Here is a 25,122-nt window from a genome sequence, read left to right as displayed (position 1 = left end):
CGGAGGCTTTCTACGATTCCAGCACGAGCCATTCAAAAGTCGACTTATGAGTTTTTTATATTAGAGTGACACAGAAACTATAAAAAATTAGAAAATTAAAAAAGAACATTATGATACAAAACCAAAAATTGGGCATTAGGTTTAAATTATTCATGAACTACTGTAACGATTATTCTTGAGCGTAAGACGAAGATAAGCTTTAAGTGTTATCTATCGAATGAAAAAAGAGTGAAAACATTCGTTTGAAAGTAACAGAATTTAATCACTTAAAAGTAATTCCTTTCCACTGTGATATTTGTCTCAGCTTTAATTTGCCACAAGAATTGTACGCTTTCGTCAAAGTACTACCTCAATACGTTATTACAGCATTAGAAAATCAGCTGATCATATAATATCGTATCGTAGTTTAATGCACTACGTCATGCACTAATTTCGTCTCATTGGGACTACGTGATTTGAGATAGACAGCGGGCATTGTATAAACAAAAATAAACTGCATTTTGCCCCATAAGACCCCGTACAAATAAATATATATCTAATAAAATATGACATCGGCATTTTCAAGTTCAGATACTGCCGTATTAGAAAGACAGGCAGATTTGATAGACGTTGAGCGAGAAGTTTCGCTGGAGGAAATATGGAGTGATTCCCATCGTGAAACTTGTTTCGAATGGATAAAAAGCAATGGCTACAAAAGAGTAAGATCAAAAAGTTTAATGACTATATAACGATAATAATTAAGCGTTTTTTAGGTTTGTCTACAATTTCCTGACAACTATCTGAAATGCAGTGAAGCTATTGCCGCAAGTATTAGACAGGCTTTTTCTGCGGCAGATGAAGTTAAGACATTTATTTTGGCCGATACATCATACGGCAGTTGCTGTGTAGATGAGGTATGTATTGGTAAGGGTCAAGGTGCTACAATCTTCGATATTGCCGACAACGGATTACAGCAGTAGCCAAATAATTCTCTGTCGCTCTCGTGTTCCATTGGATAGGATAACGCCCTGTGGAATAGGATAACACCCTGTATTCGGCGCAGTCTCGAATCATGATATTTCCATAACATCATGATTGCAATGATAGTCGTTTTTCTTCCGAGATTTGAATCTTTCTTAAAGTACCCTCGCCCCTATACCATGGGCATAATACAATAAATATGATCGGATGAAGACATTCGCCTATGAGCAAATGTAGCACTGGATGCATAACATTTCTCATAATTTTAATTGGGTGCAAGACCCTTGACCATAATATAAGATTTCTAACTTAAGGCAAACCTATGTTATTATTGATACCGGATATGCGAACCAAAATTTATACCTCAGATCAGGTAAACTGATAACTTTAAATTGTGAGTTTCTGGAAGGATGAAAAATTTTATGTAATCAAAATCTCAAAAATAACACTACAAAAACTTTATATACGAAAAAAATGGTCACAAATGTTCCTGGATAGCAAAAGTTTTTTCATAGCTTTTCCAACGTCTTACTTCTTTCTGAAAGTCTGTATTTCCGATAGATTACGTTTTGACGGTTAAGTGCAATACGATAATAATATAATTTCTTTATATATTTCAGATTGCAGCGGCTCATGTTGATGCTGATTCCCTGGTTCATTTTGGCAACGCATGCCGAAGCAAAGTTTCCCGATTACCAGTACTTTATTTGTATCCGAAATTCGAGTTGGACTTGGAAAAGTTCTATACCTACCTTGAATCATATAGAGAGCACTCAACATCAAAGGTGGTCACTATCTACCTAGATATTGGCTATCATCAGCTACTTAATAAATCGAGTTATGATGAACTGATGGAAAAGTGTAAAGCCCTAAAAGCTATGCGTTTGGACATTATCACTTATTGTGGAGATAAATATGCTACAATTGCAGAGAATGGACAAGTTTCCCTAAAAACCAATGGAGACTACACCAAAGAAGTAGATGAATCGGACGCAAATAGAATATGTTTATTTGTTGGTTCGGATAACCAGCGTTTCTTTAACCTATCACTCACCACCAAAGCTGATAAATGGTTCATTTATGATGTGTCCACGGCAACGGGTAGGGAAAAGAATCCCCTAACGGCCACATATATACGACGCAGATATTTTTACATAGAAAAATGTAAAGACACCCAAACATTAGGTTTAATTGTTGCCACACTTACTTCCAATGGTTATTTAGACGTTGTCAAACATCTACAGACCATGGCCAAAGCAAGGGGCATTAAGACACAGATTATCTCAGTTGGCCGCATAAATCCAGCTAAATTGGCCAATTTCTTGGAAATTGATTGTTTTGTACTTATCGGTTGTCCTTTTAACAATATGTTCGAATCGAAGGAATTCTACAAACCCATTGTATCGGTGTTTGAAGCTGAAATGGCATTAAATCCAGCCTGGCATATGCGCTATCCAGAATCATATGTAACAGATTTTAAAGATCTACTGCCTGAAGGACGTAGTTTCCTTGAATTCAATGCCAACGATATAAATCCAGAAGATGTTAGTTTACTTACCGGGCGTATGCGTTTCAATGGTACCAATGGAAATGATGTGGAAACGGCAAATCTATCGGCATTGTCGGAACAGCAACAAACAATTGCAACACAAGCCAGAATGGAAGTAATGACAACAAATAATGGTTTGACATTTGAAGATCGTACATGGCGTGGACTTGATCCAGCGTTGGGACAAACTGAACCAGCTAAAATCGAAAAGGGTTTGAGTGGTATTCCAATTCGCTATACTCACGATTAGGATGCGAAATAGGAGTTAAGTGGTTATAAGTACTTGTAATTTTTAATTGGATTGATTTTACTTTTCTGTATAAGTTTTCTCAGAGATTTCGTTTTTTATTTCGTCCAATATGTCTGTTCTAAGATTTCCACATGATTCTGTCTATATTTTATCGACAATATAATAAACTTTTTTTTGTAATGAAAAAAATAATTTATTATTTTTTGTTCCCTTTAAATGGATTACAGCAAATATATGGCTTAATGTCCTGCTAAAGGAAGATTTTAATAAATAAATATAAAATAAGAGGGGCTTTATTTTACTATTAAAAATATTCAACATTAAAAGTAACTCCATATGTAGTCTTAAATATTCTTGAAAATATTTACGATTTGAAGACTTGAATAAAATATAAAAAGATCGACGTGAAAACAGGAAAAGTCCATGACTTTAAGACTGAATCCGGAGTAGAAAACTATAAAAATATATGATCATAAGATCTGACCAGAAAAGAACCACCAAAAAGGGATCACATTTTAAATTTTAAATAACTCGCGATTTTAATAGGAATTAAAATCGCGACATTATCTTTAAAAAAAATTAAAAGAAGAAACTGTTCCTGGCGCTATCCACAATTGTTGACATTATAGAGTGGCGGAAACTATGCAAAAAATTATAAGCTTCGCGTGTAAGAAACTGTTTCTGGCGTTATCCACAATTGTTGACATTATAGAGTGGCGAAAAAATTATGCAAAAAATTATAAGCATCGCGTGTATGGTCGTGAATGGCTTAAGAATAAAAATTTAAATAAGGCTATAAATAAAATTCCTCAATTTTGCGTCCTATGAAAATCAAGGATTCAAGTTAAAAAATGAGATTCCAAATCTTGGAATATTCTGCGAAATCATGATTTAACGAAATTTCCATAAAATCGACATTGGCACAAAAAAAATTAATTCAACAATTCTAAGAATGTAATAAATCTTACTTTATGAAGCTCTATTTCGATTCCATTAATTCTAAAAAAGACGTTTTCAAGCTCAAAAATCTTAAAAATTACTACTTAAAGCCTCGACAGATTTAAAACAAACAACAGGAGTTTGAACACTGAAAAATCCACTAAGAAATATCAATTTATAATCCCGACTAAATACAAAAATCTATCCTTTTTTAAACAAACGAAAATATTTTCACATAGTTAAAGAAAATATATAAACATTTTTAATCTGTTTTATTTTTGTATTATTCTTATTTCTCAAAACTTACTAAAATTAATTCATGAACACAGACTTCCTAAAATAAAGCCTTTTTGGTTGGTGTGTCGCACAACAACAAAAATAATAGCAAATAACTGAAACTATTATGATTCTATGAAGAAAACTGGATGTGAAAAAATGGCATGGCATGCTGGCATTAGATTATTCATTTAACTTTTCTTGGTTTTGACCTCTGGGGGATCAATTAGATTTCCTTGGCGCACCACATCAATGTGTCCCATACGTATCATTTTCTCTTCCCATACAGCAATTTCTTTTCTGTAAATATAATAGTATTTTATGCGAAAATGAGTATATCGTGTACAATCAAAAGTTACATACTTATAGGTTTCAAACTCCTTGCGAGATTCCTGCATGTAAATATCTTTCTCGCCCTGTGACAATGTAGACCATTTTTTCGTAGCAGCTTCATGCCATTCTCGGAACGTTTGGTTCGGCTTCTGGGGTGTGCGGATTCTCTCCTTGGCTATGAAACGTATAAATGCTGATGCTGGCTTCTTTGGGCGTCCCAAATCCTTAATACGTTTGCGCATCATGCGACGTTCTTTAGCTTCGATTTTTTCTTGTTTGAGCTCCTTAATTTGGCTGCGTTGTTCATCGGTAATTTTGGCATCATATTTCATGCGTTTTTCAATATATTCTTGTTGTTCTTTTTTGTACTCTTCCTGGAGGCGTTGCTTCAACGATGCATCAGCTGTTTCCCACTTTTTGGAAACTTGCTTCACAACATCAACCAACGCCAAACTTGGATTTGCCGCCAAAATTTTTGGTCTCAAATCATTCATGAACCGAAAGTATGGTGTGAGTGGTTTCTTTGGCCTTGCCGGCAGACCAACTTGCTGTTCGACCGTAAGTTTACTAGCGGCTGTTGCTGGGCTACTCAAGCTTAAATTTGCCACCGAAAGTGGTCTGTTAGTATCGTGCACATTTGAAACGGGTGACGGGGAGGACGAATGATTTAAAGTTGATAGCGTTGGGGAATTAGATATGTTTGGTTTCAGATTAATCTCTACATGCTTATTGTTCTTAACTCCTACAACTTGCCTGCATTTGTTAATCAGAGAACCCAAAAAGGTGCCCTTGTTAAGTAAAGACACTGTTAGTAACATTTTGTTGTTGTTACTTGAATTCCGATTCAACCAATACTATATACAAATATTTTGGCAACGAAATGAACGATGATGTGATGAGACTACAGATGTAAAACAAATAAATTGATGAATTTTTTTGGCGTTAAAAAAACTAAAGCCGAAGAAGAATTTACAATGTATTTACATAAGAAAACGAGGAGCCCAGCTGACCGCAACAAACGTCACTGAAAAGTAAATAAATATAATGTGGGGTATGTTCAGTTTACTGTAGTGGTGCAACTTAAATGACCATGTTTGGCATATGGAATTGTGTATTTTCCAGTAAACATATAACCCGCAATGAAAACATCTTTTGCGAAAAATACATAGGCAAGAGTTTTAATTCATTGAAAAATCGAAATAAACATTTATTACTACAAACATTTATTAAAGTAAAGAAAATATTTTCAGAAGTTTTGCAAAATACGCACATTTAATCAGCTGATGATACTATGTAATCCTTACTGAGAAAATTTGCACTGACTTAAGAACATAAAATAGAGAATTGTATGAAAATATATGGTTTTCCAGAACCTGAAGAATCTACCAGAATTGTCATTTTTTCGATATCCTAAAGAAAAAATCGGTTATCGTAGTAACAACATTTACAATATTGCAATTCTGGAACTAACCATATATAAACAATTTTACAGTGATTTTTAATAAGTGCTGTCATTTCGGATAACCTGGTACTTAGAAACTAAGCCAGTGTTAAAAATGAAATGATAAATTCATTACAATAAATGTGAAAATGTTTCAGTCACAGCTCACAAAACTAAGGGATCTTTAGGTCGTCGCAAAAATCTTGCGAGCTGTTGAGGACAAGTAAGTGGTGCAGACATGGTAGAAGAATATAGGTAGACGCTTCGACACAACTGCTGGGACAATGAACTGTCAAACCAATTTTGAAATCGAAACTTTTAATGAAAAATTACTCAAATTTGTAAAAATTTTTAAAAAATGCATATTATAACAACTTCCGATTGGCGTCGGGTAGGAAAACATATATAAATATACTTATTTTTGAAGAAATATGTAAAAAAATTTGACCTGTATTCTTCTACCATGGGTGCAGAGAAAAACACCAATGCACAGTGGTCGCTGCCATTGGCCAAAATTCAAAAAATGAAAATCAGATATTTATTGTCAAATGTGTACACATGGATTCTTAAGAGGTTAAGCTTTTTAGAAAACATAATAATCTTGGCTTCATTCTAACGGGACACTTTAAAAATAGCATCAAAAAAGAGAAAATGTAGTTAGTTGCTTTTTTCAGTGGGATCAGTGAAAAAAAGAGTAAAAATAGATCTGCTTTACAAAATTAAATACATTTTAAAATGACAATTCTTGGCACAATTATTGAAAAGCAAGGTATTGACTTATTTTTTGTTCAGTAATTTGTGTGTTTAGTAGTTGTGTATAATATAGACGATGTGAATGTTCTCAGCTGCCTGTAAGATTAATTTTGAAAATAAAATTGGATTTCAGTTAAAGTTTTAATTGTTTTCCCCCCTGAATCCTCCAATGTGATTTTTTTCACGCCATTAGTAATGGTCCTAAGATTCTAGAAGTGCTAATTTAACTTTCAGATTTTGTCAGATTTGTATGTTATGCCCAATATACTGAAGTGACTTCGCTCCAATTTTGTCAGTTTATGATGTTTTTGTTGTTTGGGATTGATAAGGATATAATTGAGGGGTGCTCAATAATGTTGCCTGCATTGTCTTCTGGGCATAATATTAATGTCGAAAAATTTAAGGACTTTGCACTGAAAACGGCTAAAGAGTTAACAAATAGATATCCATGGCACTGTCTTCCACCCGCAGCTCATAAAATTTTAATACACGCACCCGACATTATAAATTTGTCATTGTATCGATTGGAGAATTATAGGAGGTAGCCGTGGAGTCTAGAAACAAAGATATAAAAAAGTTTCGACTAAATCATACCCGAAAAAATTCTCGTGTTTCAACAAAAACAGATCTTATTAACGGTCTTCTTTTGAGCTCTGACCCTTTTATAACGGGACAGCGAACGTTACCAAACAAAAAAATCTATATTATTAAAATCTGCATTTGATTTACTTGAATAACACTGAAATTTATAAATATCCATTAGTAACTTTGATTAAATTTTATATTGAATTGTTTATTTTGTTTACAAAAAAATTGTCTATCAAATTTTGAATTTATTTGTATAAAAAATACTTCTATTTTTGGAGGTACCTTTACCTCTACCTGAAGGCGGATCGTTCCAAATAATTTTCAGTAAGACTATTTTTTCAGCTCTTTAGAACGTAAAATGTCAAATAATAGAACAATCTAGTGTAGAAATGTAACAAAAATTGTGCAAATATCCCTTATTCGGGAGGTACGTTGTAAGGGGACCATACCAAAACATGCATCGACCATATCCATTTTGTCACATTTTTATTTTTATCCCATCAAGGTACCATAACCAAAGAATCATATTGATATCTGCACTGAAAGTATTTTTGGCCGCTGTTCCCATACGACCTCGACCACTGTGCAATGGTACAATAGGAAACCTTATTTCAAGTAGCTTCCGTGCTATTTTGATGTTAGGGCTGATTTCAAATTTGTTGGCGTTCACTGCTAATAATATGGTCCTGTAAACGTGCTCGTACATTCTTTAATTGTTCCCTTTATAAAGGAATGATATTGCAATTAAAAAATAAAATAAAATGGAATTATTTTTCAGTTGATATTTTTGCAGATGGCGAAGCCACGAAATTGTTTTCGTCGCATAGTTTTCTGGTTTTTATTTTCGTTGACAATTTTAGTCATTGAGCTTGTTTCGAAACATGGTACAATAATACAGCCCTGAGGCTATTCCCGCTTTCTGTCAGAATTTTTAAAAATTATATGAAACAAGTGGTTTCCATTAATTTTGAATTTTTCCTTATTTTTTAAAGGAGCTAAATTGTGCGAAGTTTAATGAGATGCCTGGATTTTTATTCAAAAATATGATAAAAGCTGTTCAATCTTTTAATCCCCTGGAAGATTTGATTGATATCTTTAAAGAGGGACCCGCAATGTACGTTTCATCCAATTATTGGTTTTGGAAATATTTTGTACTTATTTTTCAAAACAATACATACATACACAAAATTGACAGAAGTAGGGCACACTTACAAAACAATTGTAATCAGCTGGTAGCTCTACCTTACCTTTTCAATGTGCCATGGTCTCGAAAGAGTAAACAAATTATGATTTATTTTAAATTTTTTATGAAAAATATTTTCCTTGGAATTTTTTAAATTTGAAATTTTCTTTTTTTACATTTTTTAATAAGAATTGAGCCAAAGATTTCGCGTGTGAAAACATGTTTATAATAATTGAAACGGTAGACGTAAAAAAGACACATAAGCCCAGTTTGATGTGTGCCCATACAAGTTGTTTTGTTTATATCCACTGAACATGTCCCATAACATCTGTTTGGTAGATGCATAACCAAACAATTAGTTACCCTATTCCAACATGACCAACGAGGCCACTTCGTCCAGGCAAAAACCGTCTTCCACAAAGCCCTTAGAAATAACTGAAAAAGTGAGAGTCCTCTGTTTGCATGGCTATCGCCAAAATGGCGAAAGCTTTAAAAGTAAACTCGGCTCATTTCGCAAACATGTAAACAAATATGCCGAGTTTGTTTTCATAGATGCACCGCACAAGGCAAAACCCATGGAAGAGGGTGCAGAACCGCAAGCTGATCAATTGAGTTGGTGGTTTAATAAGGACGATGGTTCATTCAAGGGTACCAATAAAAATGGACCGGCATTTGGTTTTCAGGAGAGTCTAAAATTGGTTGAAGAAACGTGGAAAACACAGGGACCATTTCAAGGCTTGTTGGGCTTTTCACAGGGGGCCTGTTTTGTGGGTCTTATATGCGGTTTGGCGAAGAAAAAATGTAAGCGATGACAATGATTTATGTAATTTTTTTATTTATATGATAATGTTTTATGTTTTAGTAACCTCGATTAAACCGGAATTTGCCATTATGTCTTCGGGATTTCTTTCTGGCAGTTTGGTGCATAAAAGTGCCTATGAAGAGTCAGTCATAATACCCACATTGCACATTTATGGTCTATCCGATGAAATTATACCCAAAGAAATGAGCCAAGAACTGGCTAATCATTTCAAAAATGTCGAAGTTTTGGAGCATAACGGCGGCCATTACTTCCCGGCCACGTCACAACAGAAACAAACGTACATTAATTTTTTCCAAGATCGTTTGCAGGAATACTTAGAAAATCTTGAATTGCAACAGACGTCAAATGCGGCATTTGTCGAGGAACAACCACAAAATAGTGAAGATGTTTCGGATTCACTGGAGGAAAGTGATTAAAGTAATAACTTTGTATTCCAGTCAAAATTATATGAAAATATTAAATATATGTAATTATTTAAAAATAGTTTTATAGGAAATATATTAATGAAATCTATGAACAATATCAATGTGTGGGCTGCGGAGCAACGATTTGGAGGTCAACACGAAGTATTTGTAGATTTTTATTAAAATTATTATGCAGTCAACATTCACGAGCTTTAACAAAAAAAGATGTTTTTCTTTGGAAAGCCTTTGTATTTTAGCTACAACGGAATTATTTTATTATCCAGATGTAGGAAAAGAATTTTTAACGCTTTACGTAAATGGACCACTTTTGTCATTAGCACGTCCGGTAAGCATAAGTAAGAATTGAAGACGATACAAATCTGAACGCTTCTCCATTGCCTAGCACTACACTTTTTAGAAGTAGTTCGAAATATTTTTGTTGTAATTGAAGAATTAAATTTGTATTTCGAGAAATTCATTTGTGATTAAATACATTTCAATTGTTATCCGATAATTCCAATTTCAATTCGCCATATTCCATTCGAGCTTCGAATTATTTCACTTGTAATTTGAATTTTTTTTTTCCATTCGAAATTCGAATTACAGGGTGAGATGAAACAACTGCAACCAACTTTAGACTGCTGTCATTTCTAAGCCACTCGTCCGACAGCTATTAAAATTATTCCAGTGACAGCTCGTTATATTGTTTGCAAGCGTAGAAAAGCATTTTGGTGAGAATTTTCCAGAAAAAAAGGTTATTTTCTTTATATTTGGCTGCAAAACCACAAGTGGCTATCGTTAGAGCACTCCAGCATTTAAATGTGAATAAATTTTTTGTCTCGTACCATCGCTCATTACCGTGCTACTGGTAGCCTAGCCCAAAGTCAAGGACGTGGAAGCAAGAAAATAGCAACATCAGCAGAAATGGTTCGAAAGTAAAGAAGCGACCCGCGTGGCCGAAAAATGGCTCGTGAGCTGAACATATCGCAATATTCCATTCGGCAAATATTGAAAAACGAGCTCGGGGTAAAGCCATTGAAATTCCAAAAAGTGCAAGAACCTACACCGACAGAGAAAGAAAAATAGACTCAAAAGGGCTAAAGAGTTGCTTCACTCGAAAGTGGTGAACTGCCGAATTTGGTTTTCTCTGATGAGAAAACATTCGTTGTTACTTGCCAAAGAGGTCAGCTGAAAATGTACACCTTCGGTTGGGCACCAGAACTCAAGCGCCGGCCATGGTGATGGTGTCGGCCGCTATAACAGCCGATGGACACTCTCCGCTCGTATTAATCAACCGTGGCATCAGAATAAATGCCGATTATTATAGCGAAAATATTCTGGAGGGTGTATTAAAGCCAAACATTTTAGCCGCAGACCTTGGACATTCCAACAGGACTCAGCACCATTGCACTCAGCACGCACCACCTAAGAATGGATCCAAAATGAGGTTCCTCGCTTCATTTCCAGCGCACAATGGCCACCAAAATCTCCGGATACCAATCCGTAGGACTCTTGTGTCTGGAATATGTTGGAAAGCAAGGTTGGCACTAAAAAATACCAATGTGTCGATCACCTCAAGCAAGCGCTTCGCCGGGAATGGGCCAAAATACCGCAAAGCAACATTCGGGCAGCGTGTAACGATTTCATTGGCCGTTTGAAGGCCATAATTCGTGCCAAAGGTGACCAATTCGAACAAATCTAAAATTATTCTAAAATTGATGCTATTTCCGACATTTTTTTCTTTCATTCAATAAAATTAAAAAATATATATATGAGGTTTGACTTTGTTGCAGTTTTTTTTATCTCACTCTGTATATGCTTTATGGGGTCTACGACGAATATTTAGGGATATTACAAACGGAATGACAAAGTTAATATACCCTCCTTTTTCAAGGTGGTTGGTATTAAAAAAATAAGTATTTGTGAACTACATTGGGCCATTAAGCTAGCCACAACCAAAAACTTAAAAATGTGAACAATTTCGACTTCCAAGATTTTTGAGTTTGTTATTGGTCGGAATTATTTGCATTTGCGTATCTTCTCAGTCAATGTGGTAAAATGGCTGATCACCAATTTGCATAAATTTAGCATATAAGAAATGGTACATGTTGGATGATTTGGGAGTTCAATGGTGTGCGATTGCAAGGAAAACTGCCTGTCTCACTTTACGGCACATGTTCAAAAAAAAAGCTTCCTAAAACCGGGTTATGGACAAGCAATCCCTTAGAGACTTTTTGACTGCGACAAGTGAGATTGGCCTGAACGATTTACCTATTCTGACCAGGCGCCAAGTTCTAGCATTCAATATCAAACAAATTTCTATCGAAATGAATTTAAATTTGTTTATTTTACCTTGATTAACAAAAAGTGTAGAAGTTTAATAAAATTTTAACGCTCATCAATCTCAATCAAAACTCACACACAAAAATTCATTTCGATTGCATTTTTTTCAATATTAAATGCGAGAATTTCACCCCAGTCTGCTGTAGCATGACTTCTATATTGAGTTATATTCCTTTAAACTTAACCTAGCATTTTTGTTTGGGTGGTGATAATTAGATGCTACCAAATACGTTTATAAATTCCACCGACGGGGAAGTATTTCCAGTTTCTAAACCCTATTGGAAATGGATGAAAGGAAGAAAGAATAATTTAGCATAGTTGTCCAACTTTAACAAATCTAGCATAGTTTCTTTTGTTTGTTTTTATCTTTTCATCTTTTTTATTAAGAATTAAATCGAAACATAAACGTAATTAAATTAAATTAAATAGAGTTGTTTGTTGTTTAAATAGAATAGAAAATAGTAGTTTGTTTAAATCTCTTTTTTCTTCTTAATTTTGTATTTTTGTTGTTGTTGTTGTTGGGTATATTGATTGACTGGTTGATTAATGCGTTTTAGATAAAATGAGGACTGCAGTATAGTATTTAGAGATTATGAATCAATCGTTCATAATAGAAGTATGCATATATTGTAATTGATTTTATTTTATTCCTTTTCTTCTCAACATCATCATATTACGCTGTTTATTTTTAATTTATTTTATTAATGAGATTTTAACAAGGCTTTTATTAAGGGAAAGTTAAGAAAACAATTATTTAAATGGCGCTTGATTGCCATTGGTGACAGCATTGTCGAAAAAAAAAATTGAAAAACAGATAATCAAGCCTTTTTATTATTTCTTTAAGAATTTCTATGTAAAATAGGCATAACTTAAAATGCAGTCATATAAACAATAAGAGGTAGCACAAATAGCCAAGATATTTAAGATAATAAAAGAACCAACGAAATAAAGGAAACTTGATTTTAAATTAAATTGAGCCCTTCTCCCAACATTCATTAACACATTCGAATAAATCTAATCAAAAGTATTAGCCTCCTCCAAGGAGTTTGCAGTTTTTTTTCATTTTAGCATAAAAACAACACTGATTTCAATGGCGACAATTATTGTAAATATATATCTTGTGTATGTATATAGTATATGTAATATACTTTCATTCTGCCTCGTCAGGGTGTAATTGAGTGGTGTGTTAGGTTTTACATCAATTTTGTTACTTTTTCGCCACGGCCTGGTGTTTTGTTTGTTTATTTCTTCATTCGACTTAAATATTAAATAATTGTTGTTTCTTGTGTGTTAAATAAAAAAATAAGAGAATTTGTTAATAGAATAGGTTGTAGGCTTCTTTGAAAGTGTTGCTGTAATTTTACACTAAATTGCTACTGCATCTTTTTGCGTTGCTTTTGTTAATGTTGTTGTCTCATTAAATATGTATATCTATGCCACCTGTTCTTTGCCATTTGCTGCTTCTTGATTTTTCATTACTTCTGGTAAATCTGGTGGTGATGAATAGGGTGTAATATCAAGGGTTTCAAATTCGCCATTTTCCTTTCTGTAATGAGAAGAATAATTATATATAAAAGAAGATAAAATATGACATGAGTATTATAATCGATAAAATAGGGTTTATGTTTGGTAAGTTTCATTAGGTGTCAAAATAATTTGTAAAAGCGCTCATTATAATCAGGGCATTCATTCATACTCCTTTATGTAATGCTTCAAATTTTAGAACTCAATAAAATTAAAAAAAAAATCGTCTCCCATAACAAATTAAAGTTCACTTTTGTTGAATCCAAAAATATCACATTTCAAGATACATGTCCGTATTTAACAAACACACATGTACTCAAAAACATATACGAACGAAATAAATGACCCTGACAACAACAAATTGCAAAATGAATTAAAAATATCCCATATACATAAATGCTCTAAACAATATCAATATTGAATGTCGTACTCAGTGATTAATATTTTTTTTTGAGATAAGACATCATCGTCGTCGGAATAATCATACAAAAACAAAAAAAAAAAAAAAAAAAATATGAATTGAATTGAATTAAAACATGTTCAAGAGTAAAAAATGTATTATCAATAAGCAGGAGGAACTTGTCAAACGTGCGCTACTATGGTATAATGTTGTCGTCGTGTGAACTCATTAAATGAGTACAAAAAATTCACATAAATTGTACCATTGGACTCGAATATTGGTCTAGACAGATTGGCTATATTTATATAACGTAGTCATAAGTCAATAACACACAACATACCTTAAAGCCAAACCTAATTGAGCTGGTGCTTGCGCCTTAGCTGTTGACATTGTGATGCCATAATCTTGCAAAGTATTGTCATCTTCCATAATATCATTGTCTTGATTGAATAAACGTTGATCTGATGGTTTAACTTTTAAAATACCTGAAAAAGAAGAATGCATATTTTTGAGATATATATGTATATTAAAAAAAAATTAATTTAGATGTCACTGAGATTTGTTTATATTTGAAAGTGGTTTCTAAATTAAGTTAAAATATCCTGAATTATTAGGGCCAATTTTATCTCAAGAAAAAATAAAGAATATGCTAGAGTTTCGACTAAAAACTAGGGTAACAGTACGTTTATATATATGAGGGTTAACCCACTGGATTTGGATTTAAATTGTCATGGTGTTAATCGTCGATATCAACTATGAGGGGGATAAAATTAAATCGAAAAAGAAAATTAACAGTCGTGCGTAAAGGGGGTGAGAGAGAAAACTGCAACTGACTTCAGACTGCTGTCATTTCTAAGCCAATCATACGACAGCTGTCAAAATTATTCCAGCTCATTATATTGTCTACAAGCATACAAAAGCATTTTGGTGAGAATTTTTCAGAAAAAAAAGTCATTCGTGGTGGAATTCAAGCGTGATAGTGTGACTTCTTTATATTTGCCTGGAAAACCACAAGTGGCTATCGTTAGAGCACTCCAGCATTTAAATGTGAATAAATCTTTTGTGTCTCGTACCATAGCTCGTTACCGTGATACAAGTAGAGTAGCCCGACGTCATGGAAGTGGACGGAAGAAAACAGCAACATCAGCAGAAATGGTTCGAAACCCGCGTCACAGTGGCCGAAAAATGGCTCGTGAGCTGAACATATCGCAATATTCCATTCGGCAAATATTGAAAAATGAGCTCGGGGTAAAGCCATTAAAATTCCAAAAAGTGCAAGAACTAATACCGCAACAGAAAGGAAATAGACTTATAAGAACTTTTTAGTTCGCTTGGCCGAAAGTTGTGAACTGTCGAATTTGGTTTTCTTTGATGAGAAAACATTCGTTGTACAGCATTTGTAAACAAACAAAATGATCGTGTTTACTTGCCAAAGAGGTCAGCTGAAAATGTGCACCTTCGGTTGGCCACCAGAACTCAAGCACCGACAATAGTGATGGTGTGGACCGCCATAACAGCTGATGGTCGCTCTCCGTTCGTATTAATCGATCGTGGCATCAGAATAAATGCTGAATATTATCGCGAAAATATTCTGGAGGGCGTATTAAAGCCTTGGGCCCGCAAACATTTTGGCCGCAGACCTAGGACATTCCAATAGGACTCAGCACCATCGCACTCAGCACGCGACACCCAAGAACGATTACAAAATGATTTTAGAAAGCAAAGTTGGCACTAAAAAATACCAGAGTGTCGATCACCTCAAGCAAGCGCTTCGCCGGGAATGGTTTCATTGGCCATTTGAAGGCCATAATTCGTGCTAAAGGTGAGCAATTCGAACAAATCTAAACTTATTCTAAAATTTGATGCTATTTCCGACATTTTTTGCTTTCATTCAATAAAATTTAAAAAAAATGTAAAAATGTTACAGTTTTTTTATTTCACCCTGTATACATTGCTAAAATACTTATGACTTGGACAATCAAGTAATAGTTTCCGAAGGAGTAAGGAAACCTTATGTGGTGTACCTTGTCTAATGGGAATAAGTTACCAAAATATTTAATTTGTATCAATAAAAAATTAGCAAAGATTACAGTTCGGAGGGACCGACCATGTAATAACCCAATACAACTTACGGTCAAGTTTATTTAAATCTGATACCCTTTCGACTGGAATATTTAAAATATCACTCCAAATATCAGGTTCTTAATGGGTTACAAATTAGTAATATATTCTTGTTTTTAGGACATTCGTGATTTTTTTACATCAGTCCGTTTAAACATGACCAGAGGCACATAAAAGGGCAAAATTCAGAGGCAATTGCTTCATATTTACGTCCTCGGTTGTGCTTATGGGAATTCGAAACAACGTTTTATTTAGTTTCATTTAACCTATTATCATTCAAAATGGTAGACTTCTGACTTGTTCCAGATTCCCACGCAACCACGCAAAGTAACGCTAACGTACCGATGACACCATCTACGTCAGATTCTTTCCATACGTCAATATTATCGCATGTTCCCTTTGTAAAATCTCATGAATGGCAAAAAGCACGATATGGTAGATTGAATTTCATAATATTTATGGAAAGAATCTTCGTCTCCTTTTAAAAATGATTTATCAAGCAGGTATGAGTAGAAGCAACAAATCTGTACAGTATGATTAGCGGATTCGGAGTATATCCACATTCATTGCACTTAAAGGACGTTGACTTTCTAGACACAGTAGGCTAGGCAAAAATGTTAGCGCCACTTGCCACAATTGTTTTGGATGCTAGAGTGATAAACACAAACAATCAAGCATTGGTATATCGATTTAGATTTTTACGTTCTTATGTACTTAAATATGATTATTCCAAATATAATAAAATATCATTAAATTAACAAAATTAACATTCGTCTTATATTGGAGAATATAGATTAAAAAATGACTTGTAAATGGAACATTTTATTTAGATGTTTCTGGCCTAACCTCAACATCATGATTTCCTCGAATAGCAACATATACCTATGGAGTACATTGAACTGTAAAATCCTATATTGTAACAATATTCTACTTTTAGTAAAATAAGACCTTTCTAAAATTTTATTTAATACTTTTTTATATTTGTATAGTTAAAATAACTTGTTATTATCTCAAGCGATATGACTCAAGTCCACTTGCCAAAAATTTCCATACAACAAATTGATTTGTTGGACAAAAACTAATTATAGCATGTTGGCATAATTCAATTTTAGTCATGACATAAATACTTTTGATGTGTGTTCAGGGTAAAAACTATGATCGATTCCCTCATCAAATTAAAAAAAAAAATAACCTATAACTACAAAAGTACCTACCTATAGGTATCTTTCAAAATATATTTAAAGGTCATATCATTTGGTCCCCTCAAAACACAAACAATTTCTTGTGTCCACATAAATGCTATTTTTGCCATTAAACAATTATTTGCTCTAGCTATTTTTGTTGTTTCATTTCAATTTGTTTACCTTCCAGCATACGCTTCAACTCGCCCACTGATGTATTCTCTTTGGCATCCGTAAAGATGGTAGTTTTGTGTTTTCTAATCATCAGGAACACATCCTAAAACAAACAACAACGAAAATAATAAGCTTTAATAAGTGTTACAAAATACAAATAAATTGATTGTTGAAATTGTTTCATTTTTATAATTTTTGGTCAAAGTTCAATTTTTGCCATTTGCTGTCAGAATAGCAGCTCTCATAAAGCATGATCATTACTGCCGGTCTCGCTCGTTGTTATAACAACAACAGCAGCGGCAAGCAGCTGCTGTCGCACAATTGGCATGCATATATTTCATATTTGAGAGCACAGGAACTATTCATTTGCTTCCGACACATTTTTGTGCCGTGGTTTATGACCCACATGTCACTTCTATGTGTGTCAAACACACAAAGGAATCAGCTTCCTTTCGTTCGACTTGAACACTCACCATGTTGCTTGTGTTGACTATTGGCTTTGTACTAAGACAACTTCGACGACGACGACGTTGACGACCTTGCCTGTTTTTTCTTCTTCGATTTGATTCACTGCTTTTTTGGGGGAGATTCACTCGGAGGAATTGTAATTACAAAATTTGTACAAGTCTTTTAATTGGATTTTTATCGTCCTATTGATAGCTCCCGTTTTACAAATCGTTTTCACGTCTATGCTTTTGCTTAGCAAAATAATGATGTTTAATTTTTTCTTTTTTTTTTGGTGTTTGTTGTATAAAAATATATAAGCAAAAAATTAACTTTTTTCTAGGGATCTATAATTTAATTTGCGTATAATCGGCAAACTACCGAAATGTACTATCGAAAGAGAAAAATAATCGAATTGTCGATGTCTGTTGTCGATAACCATTGTGCGTTCTTATCGTTGGTAACAGCTGATGTTTTGTGGTAGGTTTGTCGCATGAAACACATAAATATGCGACAGTTATGATGAATGTGGAACGAATTGCAGGAACAACAGTTTGAATGTCATATTTATGGGGAAGAAAATCTTTAGGTTATTTCTACAAGTCGTGGTACATAATTTACAAGGTAGTACATAAAAATAAAACACTGAAAACTGTTTTTGCAATTGTTTTTGGATATCGTAAAGGGAAAATCGGTTATCGTAGTAAACAGTTTTAAATTCTTGCAGTTCTGGAACAGAGCTAATATTTTCTAATAGGGCACTTTAAATTTTTTTAGAATGAACGGACAAAGCTAAAATCTTGAAATTTACTATGAGAAACAAGATTGGAATGTGAAATTGATATGTAAAGGTGTTTTGGCTGTATTAAGTGTGGGAACAGTATTAAATTTGAAACACTTTGGTTTAGGGCAAGGGGGAAAAATTCAGGTATTCACATCGATACAGCTACTGGGATAATTAATTGTCAAAACAATTCTGAAATTGAAAATTTTGAATGAAAAGTTATTGAAATTCGTTAAAATGTCGAAAAATGATTATCATAACAATCTCCGATTGGTGTTGTACAAGAAAACATGTAAAAATCGACTTATTAAAAGAATAACATTTCAAAACGTTTGATATATCAATGTTTGCAAGTGTTGATGCATCTACCTGTATTCTTTTACTATGGTTTAGGGTGAACAGATGAAGCTGAAATTCAGAAATTTTATATTAGGGTCATGTTGGTGATTCCTTTGTGATAAAGAGGTGTTTTGGGAAATTTGTACTACATGTGTAAAAAGAGTACTAAGTAGTACTATATTTGGTACTGAGTGAACAGAAAGCGTTTGAAATTTAAAATTTGGTGTTAGGACCACTGTTCATGTGTTGCCTGGATATATGGAAGCGCTTTCGGAAATGTGTACTATAATTGTACGAAAAATACTAAATATTTCTAAATTTGGTCTTGGGTGAAGGGAATATGATATGTAGAATACTAATGTGATAGCTGGGTTGAGATTTGGCGGTGGTTTGATATATTTGGCATTGGGTGAAGGGGCATGGCTGGAATTCTCAAATTTGATATTGAGCTCTTTGTTGGTATCTGGAATTGAGATATGGAGGTGGTTTTTGGAAGTGTGTACTATAATTATACAAAAAGTACTAAATAGTACTAAATTTGGTATTGGGTGAGGGAATAGAGCTGTGATCCCGAAATTTGATATTGAAGTGTCTGTTGGTAACTGGGATTTAGGTATGTAGGGGGTTTTGAAAATGTGTACTATAATTGTACAAAAAGTACTTAATTTGGTGTTGGATGACGGAATATAGGTAAAATCCTAAAGATTGATAAGGATGAACTTTTGGTGCCTGTGGTTTAGAGAAGGACCTGGTTTTGGAAATGAGTACCATAATAGTTCAATGGGGCAATTACAGAGCTGAAATTTCATATTAAGGTCACTGTTGGATGGGGATATAGATATTGTTTTGAAAATGCGTACTTTCACAGTACGAAAAGGACTAAATGCTACTACTAAATTTGGTATTGGATAAAGGTACAGAAATTTGAGATGGATGTCACTGCTGGTGTGTGTAGTTGAGAAAGAGGTGGTTTCGGAAATTCGTTCTACGAACGTACGAAAAGAGCAAAATGTGCCGCTGGGTGTTGGGACATAGATGGAATTCTGAAATTTGATATAGAAGCTACTATTGGTATATAGTTTTGAGAGAAGGGGGTGTATTCGGGAATGCGTAGTATGATTGTTCGAAAAGTACTAAATTTGCTGTTAAGTGAATGGATAGAACCGGAAACCTGAAATTTCCCTTTATGATATCGAGAAAATTTTTAAAACTAGTAGATTCTTGCAGGTTCTGGAACAGAGCAAAAATTATACATTTTCTTCTCTTTACCAAACAATTGTTTACCCAAGCATTAATTTTACAAAAAAAAAGTGATTTCTAGTCTCTCTCTTATCGATGATAAGTGAAAATTGCACATCCGCCCATTTGGATTTTATTGCAATAATAGCCATTTATTGCAACAATTTATTCAGACTAAACTATCATTGTACTTTTTGTGTGGTTTCATCTGCTTACTTTGGTTTGTGTCACTTTTGATGTAAAACTCTGTCTGAGCATGGAAATGGAATCATATAATTTTAATATATTTGTAATAGAGCACAGCTGAGCAGAATAGCATTTATAGTACTTATTGTGGTCAATTTGAACAGTATTTCGAAATAGAGAAAATTCAATTCAGATCCACAGAAAAAATTTATAAAAAGCAATTAAAAAGAAACAAAACTTTATCACTCAAAAACGAAATTAATTTTTTTTTTGGAATTGTTATTTTACCACGTTTTCAAATTTGTAACACTGTGCTTTTTAAACTAAAAAACAAAAAAAAAAAAAAAACGACCAGTTTGAGTGCTGTGGTTGTTTGAAGTCAGAAAATAATATAGAGCTATTCTGACCAACAACATCTCGTATTTATTCGAGGACAATTCCTTCTGACCAAATGCCACCCTACAGTAATAGAAACGGAGTTTTGAGAGCCCGTTATTGTGGTATATTTTATATGGTTTATAAAAGGATTGGAGTGGGGTGTTGCATTTGCAAGTCAGATTGCAGTAGCATTATGAGTATTTTAACATTTTATTTCGATTGTTTTTTTTTGGTTTGTATTCAAAAAAGGAGAATTAATAAATATTTTGTATTTGATTTGGCGACAAAATGATATTGCTAATAGTTTTTTTTTTTGTATTGTGGCTGAAGAAAGACATAATTATATTTTTAAAAACTTCTTCCTTAGAGCTGAAGAGGGTCAAAAGGGTTCGCAAAGGGAGCATCCGATCTAATTTAATTGATTTGGAATAATATATATAGTCTAATCTTCGCCCCTAGAAATATTTTAATCAGTTCGAAATAAAAAAATTTCGATTCAATAATTTTGGTACCTCACTTACACAGGGACACAATTTTGAAAGGGCATAATTATCGTAAGATTGGAAATTAAGTCTTTGCATTACATATTTTGTGGCATATCATAAAGGGATGTCAGAGACACACTCGAATCCTGCCGTCTTTCCTCCCGTAATTTGACATTAATATGCCAAGCGGCTTATGTACCGTCACCTTTTGTCCCCGATTTTTCTCGATTTTCGCAAATCCTAATGTTTCGTTAGAAATTAGATTAAGTACGATCATGAGATTTAATGGTTTATTCCTCTAATCTTCGCCCCTAGAAATATTTTAATCAGTTCGAAAGAAAAAAAAAATTCGATTCAATAATTTTGGTACCTCACTTACACGGGGACACAATTTTGAAAGGGCATAATTGTCGTAAGATTGGAAATTAAGTATTCGCATGACATATTTTGTGGCATATCATAAAGGGATGTCAGAGACGCACTCGAATCCTGCCGTCTGTCCTCCCGTAATTTGACATTAATATGCCAAGCGGCTTATGTACCGTCACCTTTAGTCCCCGATTTTCACAAATCCTAATATTTCGTTAGAGATTAGATTAAGTACGATCATGAGATTTAATTGTTTATTCCTTTTTCACGAATGGCAAAAAAACCTGTATCCAATTTGAAGCGAAGAGTGTATCCGTGTAGATCCAAACTTCAAACTATAATACAATTTTTGGATTTCTATTAACTTTTTTTAAATGAAAACATTGCAGAAATTATTTTGAATCTTGATTTGATTCAACTTGGACTTGGTAAAGTTCCTTATAGTCAAGAAACCATCTTAAAGGACCCTATGAAAAGATTCGCGGAGTTTTAATGAATACTGCGTTTTTAAGGATCTTTGGTCAGGAAAAGTGGATTTCAAAGGATCTTCCGGCCAAGAATTGTGTGTTTTTAAAGAACGCTCAAGAAAAGTATCGTGGATGTTTCAAACCTTCGGAGTTTTTTAAAGGACCTTCTGATCAACAAAAAAGGTTTTTGATATAAACTTATGCTCAGAAGTAGTGGATTTTACATGACAAGAAGTATGGGTTTTTTAAAGGCCTTCTGTCCAAGAATCTTGGGGTTTCTAAAGGATATTCCGGTTAATAGTCATCAATGGTCAGATTTAAATGACCTTCTTATAAAGAATACTGAATTTTCAAAGGATCTTTTGGTCAGGGACAGTGTTATTTGAAGGAAATATTTTTAAGGGATCTACTGGTCATTTTTTGAAGGTTCTACTGGTATTCAAAAAAAAAAAAAAAAAATAAATAAAATAAATAAGTAAGTAATATATATAAAGGGTGAGATAAAAAAACTGCAACAAAGTCAAACGCCATAAATTTTACATTTTTTTACATTTTATTTAATTAAAACAAAAAATATCGGAAATAACATCAAATTTTAGAATAAGTTTAGATTTGTTCGAATTGGTCACATTTGGCACGACTTATGGCCTTCAAACGGCCAATGTAACCGTCACACGCTGCCCGAATGTTGCTCTGCGGTTTTTTGGCCCATTCCCGGCGAAGCGCTTATTTGTGGTGATCGACACTTTGGTTTTTTAGTGCTTACCTTGCTTTCCAAAATACTCCAGACACAATAGTCCAACGGATTGGTATTCGGAGATTTTGGTGGCCATTGTGCGCTGGATATGAAGTGAGGAACCTCATTTTGTAACCATTCTTGGGTGGAGCGTGTTGAGTGCGTTGGTGCTGAGTCCAAGGCTTTAATACACCCTCCAGAATGTTTTCGCAATAATATTCGGTTTTTATTGTGATCGATTAATACGAGCGAGTTATGGCGGCCCACACCACATCATCGCCGGCGTTTGAGTTCTGGTGGCCAACCGAAGGTGCACATTTTCAGCTGACCTCTTTGGCAAGTAAACACGATGATTTTGTTTGTTTACAAACTGCTGGACAACGAATGTTTTCTCATCGGAGAAAACCAAATTCGGCAATTCACCACTTTCGGCCAAGCGAAGCAACTCTTTAGCTCTTTTGAGTCTCTGCCTGTTGCGGTGTAAATTCTTGCACTTTTTGGAGTTTTAATAGCTTTATCCCGAGCTCATTTTTCACTATTTGCCGAATGGAATATTGCTATATGTTCAGCTCACGAGCCATTTTTCGGCTTCTGCGACGCGGGACCATTTTCGAACCATTTCTGCTGATGTTGCTGTTTCCTTCCGTCCAATTCCTTGACGTCGGGCTACGCTACCAGTATCACGATAACGAGCGATGGTACGAGGCACAAAAGATTTATTCACACTTAAATGCTAGAGTGCTCTAACGATAGTCACTTGTGGTTTTCCAGCCAAATAAAAACAAATAACACTATCACGCTTGAATTCCATCACGAATAACTTTTTTCTGGAAATTTCTCACCAAAATATTTTTGTACGCTTGTAAACAATATAATCAGCTGTCACTGGAATAATTTTTACAGCTGTCAGACGAGTGGCTTAGAAATAAAAGCAGTCTGAAATTGATTGCAGGTTTTTTATCCCATCCTGTATATTTATATATATAGTCCTGTATATTTATATATATAGTAACTTCCTGACCACAAAGTGATAATTTTCCAAAGGGCATGCTGTTTAAGAAAATGGTATCAATATTGCGGATTTCTTGACCAAAAATCATGAGTTGTTAAAGTGTATTTTCCAAGGGCTTCCTGATTATAAACTTTGGAATATTTAAACATAATTATACCCTCAGCCATATGGCTACAGAGGATATATATCATTTAATACGGTCAAAACGTGCCAAGTCGAAATAACGGTTTTAGACCCTGGGTCTCTTTGGACCAAATCTTTTTCAGAACATTTGGAGTCGATCTCTCTCTTCAAATTTCACATATACAAACATTTTTGCTAACACAAGATCTGCTGTGAAGATGCTATATATCTGCGAACCCCTTCTGGTACCTCACTCACAAAGGGACACAATTTTCAATACTTAAATAAAGTGTGAAACAACTCAGCGATTCTTTACGACTTGCTATATCTAAATATATGTCTCTCGACCAGAATCCTGAGATAAATATGGAATTTAAGATTTTCCATAAATTGGATATAAATTTCGATTTTCTTATATATTCATAATAATATTTATATCATGTTTATTTAGGTCCGATATGAAATGGATAATATTGATCCATTCTTTGAAACCCCACTCCATAGAGGGTCAAGAGTTTGAAAATTCATAACAGAAGTCAAAATATTTTTAAATAATCAAACATTTGCAGAGGGTATACATCTGTCGGCAAAACCGACCGATACTTTTTTATTTGTTTTTTTTTGTCACTTTATCAATAAAAATTGTGATTTATTTAATGATTTTGTAATGATTTCTTGCACTAAAATCGTTGAATTTTGTATTGAAGAACCTCCAGATTTTTTGAAAATGAATTTATGATTTGGTGACCCGAGAAGGGTGATTTTTTTTCTGAAAGTTCTTGGAAAAAATTCTCACAAAAAAATGGCGCCCAACGAGTTTATAAATGTTTAATCTCACATTCAAGTAATAAAAAATGGTTACAAGACTGGTTTACATATTAATTCTTCGTTGAGAGCCATTTCTCGTATAAACAACTAAAATTGGGCAAATTATAACGCTTGTGAAGTTAAACTACTTTTACATTAATAAATATCCAATTCAAAATTTTAATTTCATAAAAACTTCTAATACTTTCTTAACACACATACCCTTCTTTAAAACACACACACACAGACACACTTTTCTTTTCCCCGGGTTAATTCTATTCCCATAATGGAAAATTATTTTATACACTCAAATTTACTGGACTTCTGTTGACAACAAACGAACGATGATAAGAAGGACAAAAAATTATAATAAAAGAGGACACCGCTGGCGTTAGAATTCCAGCTGTTTGTGGACAAAACAACAATTAATCAAAATTTTTTTTGGCGCAAAAATATGGGTTATGAATGAACCTCTCTCTCTCTCTCACTATCGCTATGTGGTTTGTGTTGG

The 25,122-nt window shown here is 33.8% G+C and overlaps 4 protein-coding genes across 7 annotated transcripts; 2 read left to right on the top strand and 2 right to left on the bottom strand.

Moving 5' to 3' along the window:
- The first annotated feature begins 439 nt into the window (after nucleotides 1–439).
- Nucleotides 440–2,951, top strand: LOC101891917 (2-(3-amino-3-carboxypropyl)histidine synthase subunit 2). Of its 2 annotated transcripts, XM_005179585.4 has the most exons (3): nucleotides 440–698; nucleotides 753–893; nucleotides 1,581–2,951. In XM_005179585.4, exons 1-3 carry the CDS (start codon nucleotides 546–548, stop codon nucleotides 2,757–2,759), a joined length of 1,473 nt encoding a protein of 490 aa, XP_005179642.2. In that variant the 5' UTR covers nucleotides 440–545; the 3' UTR covers nucleotides 2,760–2,951. The 2 variants fall into 2 exon arrangements, with proteins under 2 accessions (XP_005179642.2, XP_019890969.2); XM_020035410.2 differs by lacking the exons at nucleotides 440–698; nucleotides 753–893 and adding an exon at nucleotides 1,430–1,504.
- A 1,002-nt stretch (nucleotides 2,952–3,953) lies between these two features.
- On the bottom strand, nucleotides 3,954–5,374 carry LOC101892215 (transcription factor A, mitochondrial). 3 transcript variants are annotated; one of them, XM_059120303.1, is made up of 4 exons: nucleotides 5,292–5,374; nucleotides 5,061–5,208; nucleotides 4,338–4,925; nucleotides 3,954–4,274 (listed from the first exon to the last, which is right to left on the bottom strand). In XM_059120303.1, exons 2-4 carry the CDS (start codon nucleotides 5,123–5,125, stop codon nucleotides 4,166–4,168), a joined length of 762 nt encoding a protein of 253 aa, XP_058976286.1. In that variant the 5' UTR covers nucleotides 5,126–5,208; nucleotides 5,292–5,374; the 3' UTR covers nucleotides 3,954–4,165. The 3 variants fall into 3 exon arrangements, with proteins under 3 accessions (XP_058976286.1, XP_058976287.1, XP_005179644.2); XM_059120304.1 differs by having other exon boundaries at nucleotides 5,281–5,298; XM_005179587.4 differs by lacking the exon at nucleotides 5,292–5,374 and having other exon boundaries at nucleotides 5,061–5,274.
- Nucleotides 5,375–8,582: 3,208 nt separating this feature from the next.
- Nucleotides 8,583–9,621, top strand: LOC131801553 (esterase GA18864-like). The gene is made up of 2 exons (XM_059120323.1): nucleotides 8,583–9,073; nucleotides 9,135–9,621. The coding sequence occupies exons 1-2, from the start codon at nucleotides 8,647–8,649 to the stop codon at nucleotides 9,509–9,511; spliced, it is 804 nt and encodes a 267-aa protein (XP_058976306.1). The 5' UTR covers nucleotides 8,583–8,646; the 3' UTR covers nucleotides 9,512–9,621.
- A 3,306-nt stretch (nucleotides 9,622–12,927) lies between these two features.
- On the bottom strand, nucleotides 12,928–17,997 carry LOC131801535 (elongin-B-like). Its single transcript, XM_059120302.1, has 4 exons — nucleotides 17,716–17,997; nucleotides 17,252–17,345; nucleotides 14,107–14,251; nucleotides 12,928–13,388 (listed from the first exon to the last, which is right to left on the bottom strand). Exons 1-4 carry the CDS (start codon nucleotides 17,716–17,718, stop codon nucleotides 13,274–13,276), a joined length of 357 nt encoding a protein of 118 aa, XP_058976285.1. The 5' UTR covers nucleotides 17,719–17,997; the 3' UTR covers nucleotides 12,928–13,273.
- Between the last annotated feature and the right edge of the window lie 7,125 nt (nucleotides 17,998–25,122).

Source organism: Musca domestica, unplaced genomic scaffold, assembly GCF_030504385.1.
Source record: "Musca domestica strain aabys unplaced genomic scaffold, Musca_domestica.polishedcontigs.V.1.1 167, whole genome shotgun sequence".
Lineage (NCBI taxonomy): Eukaryota > Metazoa > Arthropoda > Insecta > Diptera > Muscidae > Musca > Musca domestica.
The sequence above is the reverse complement of the archived record's forward strand: the minus strand, read 5'-3'. Positions and strand labels throughout refer to the sequence as shown.

What these genes read in the sequence shown, in the direction of transcription:
- LOC101891917 (XM_005179585.4), top strand. Translation starts at nt 546, where the DNA reads ATGACATCGGCATTTTCAAGTTCAGATACTGCCGTATTAGAAAGACAG. An exon ending in AAAGCAATGGCTACAAAAGA is followed by an intron (nt 699 to 752) that starts GTAAGATCAAAA and finishes AGCGTTTTTTAG; the next exon opens with GTTTGTCTACAATTTCCTGA. An exon ending in GCAGTTGCTGTGTAGATGAG is followed by an intron (nt 894 to 1,580) that starts GTATGTATTGGT and finishes TATATATTTCAG; the next exon opens with ATTGCAGCGGCTCATGTTGA.
- LOC101892215 (XM_059120303.1), bottom strand. Translation starts at nt 5,125, where the DNA reads ATGTTACTAACAGTGTCTTTACTTAACAAGGGCACCTTTTTGGGTTCT. An exon ending in TCTCTGATTAACAAATGCAG is followed by an intron (nt 4,926 to 5,060) that starts GCAAGTTGTAGG and finishes CGATACTAACAG; the next exon opens with ACCACTTTCGGTGGCAAATT. An exon ending in AAGGAGTTTGAAACCTATAA is followed by an intron (nt 4,275 to 4,337) that starts GTATGTAACTTT and finishes TTATATTTACAG; the next exon opens with AAAAGAAATTGCTGTATGGG.
- LOC131801553 (XM_059120323.1), top strand. Translation starts at nt 8,647, where the DNA reads ATGACCAACGAGGCCACTTCGTCCAGGCAAAAACCGTCTTCCACAAAG. An exon ending in CGGTTTGGCGAAGAAAAAAT is followed by an intron (nt 9,074 to 9,134) that starts GTAAGCGATGAC and finishes TTTATGTTTTAG; the next exon opens with TAACCTCGATTAAACCGGAA.
- LOC131801535 (XM_059120302.1), bottom strand. An exon ending in GTTGAAGCGTATGCTGGAAG is followed by an intron (nt 14,252 to 17,251) that starts GTAAACAAATTG and finishes CTTCTTTTTCAG; the next exon opens with GTATTTTAAAAGTTAAACCA. An exon ending in CAATTAGGTTTGGCTTTAAG is followed by an intron (nt 13,389 to 14,106) that starts GTATGTTGTGTG and finishes TTCTCATTACAG; the next exon opens with AAAGGAAAATGGCGAATTTG.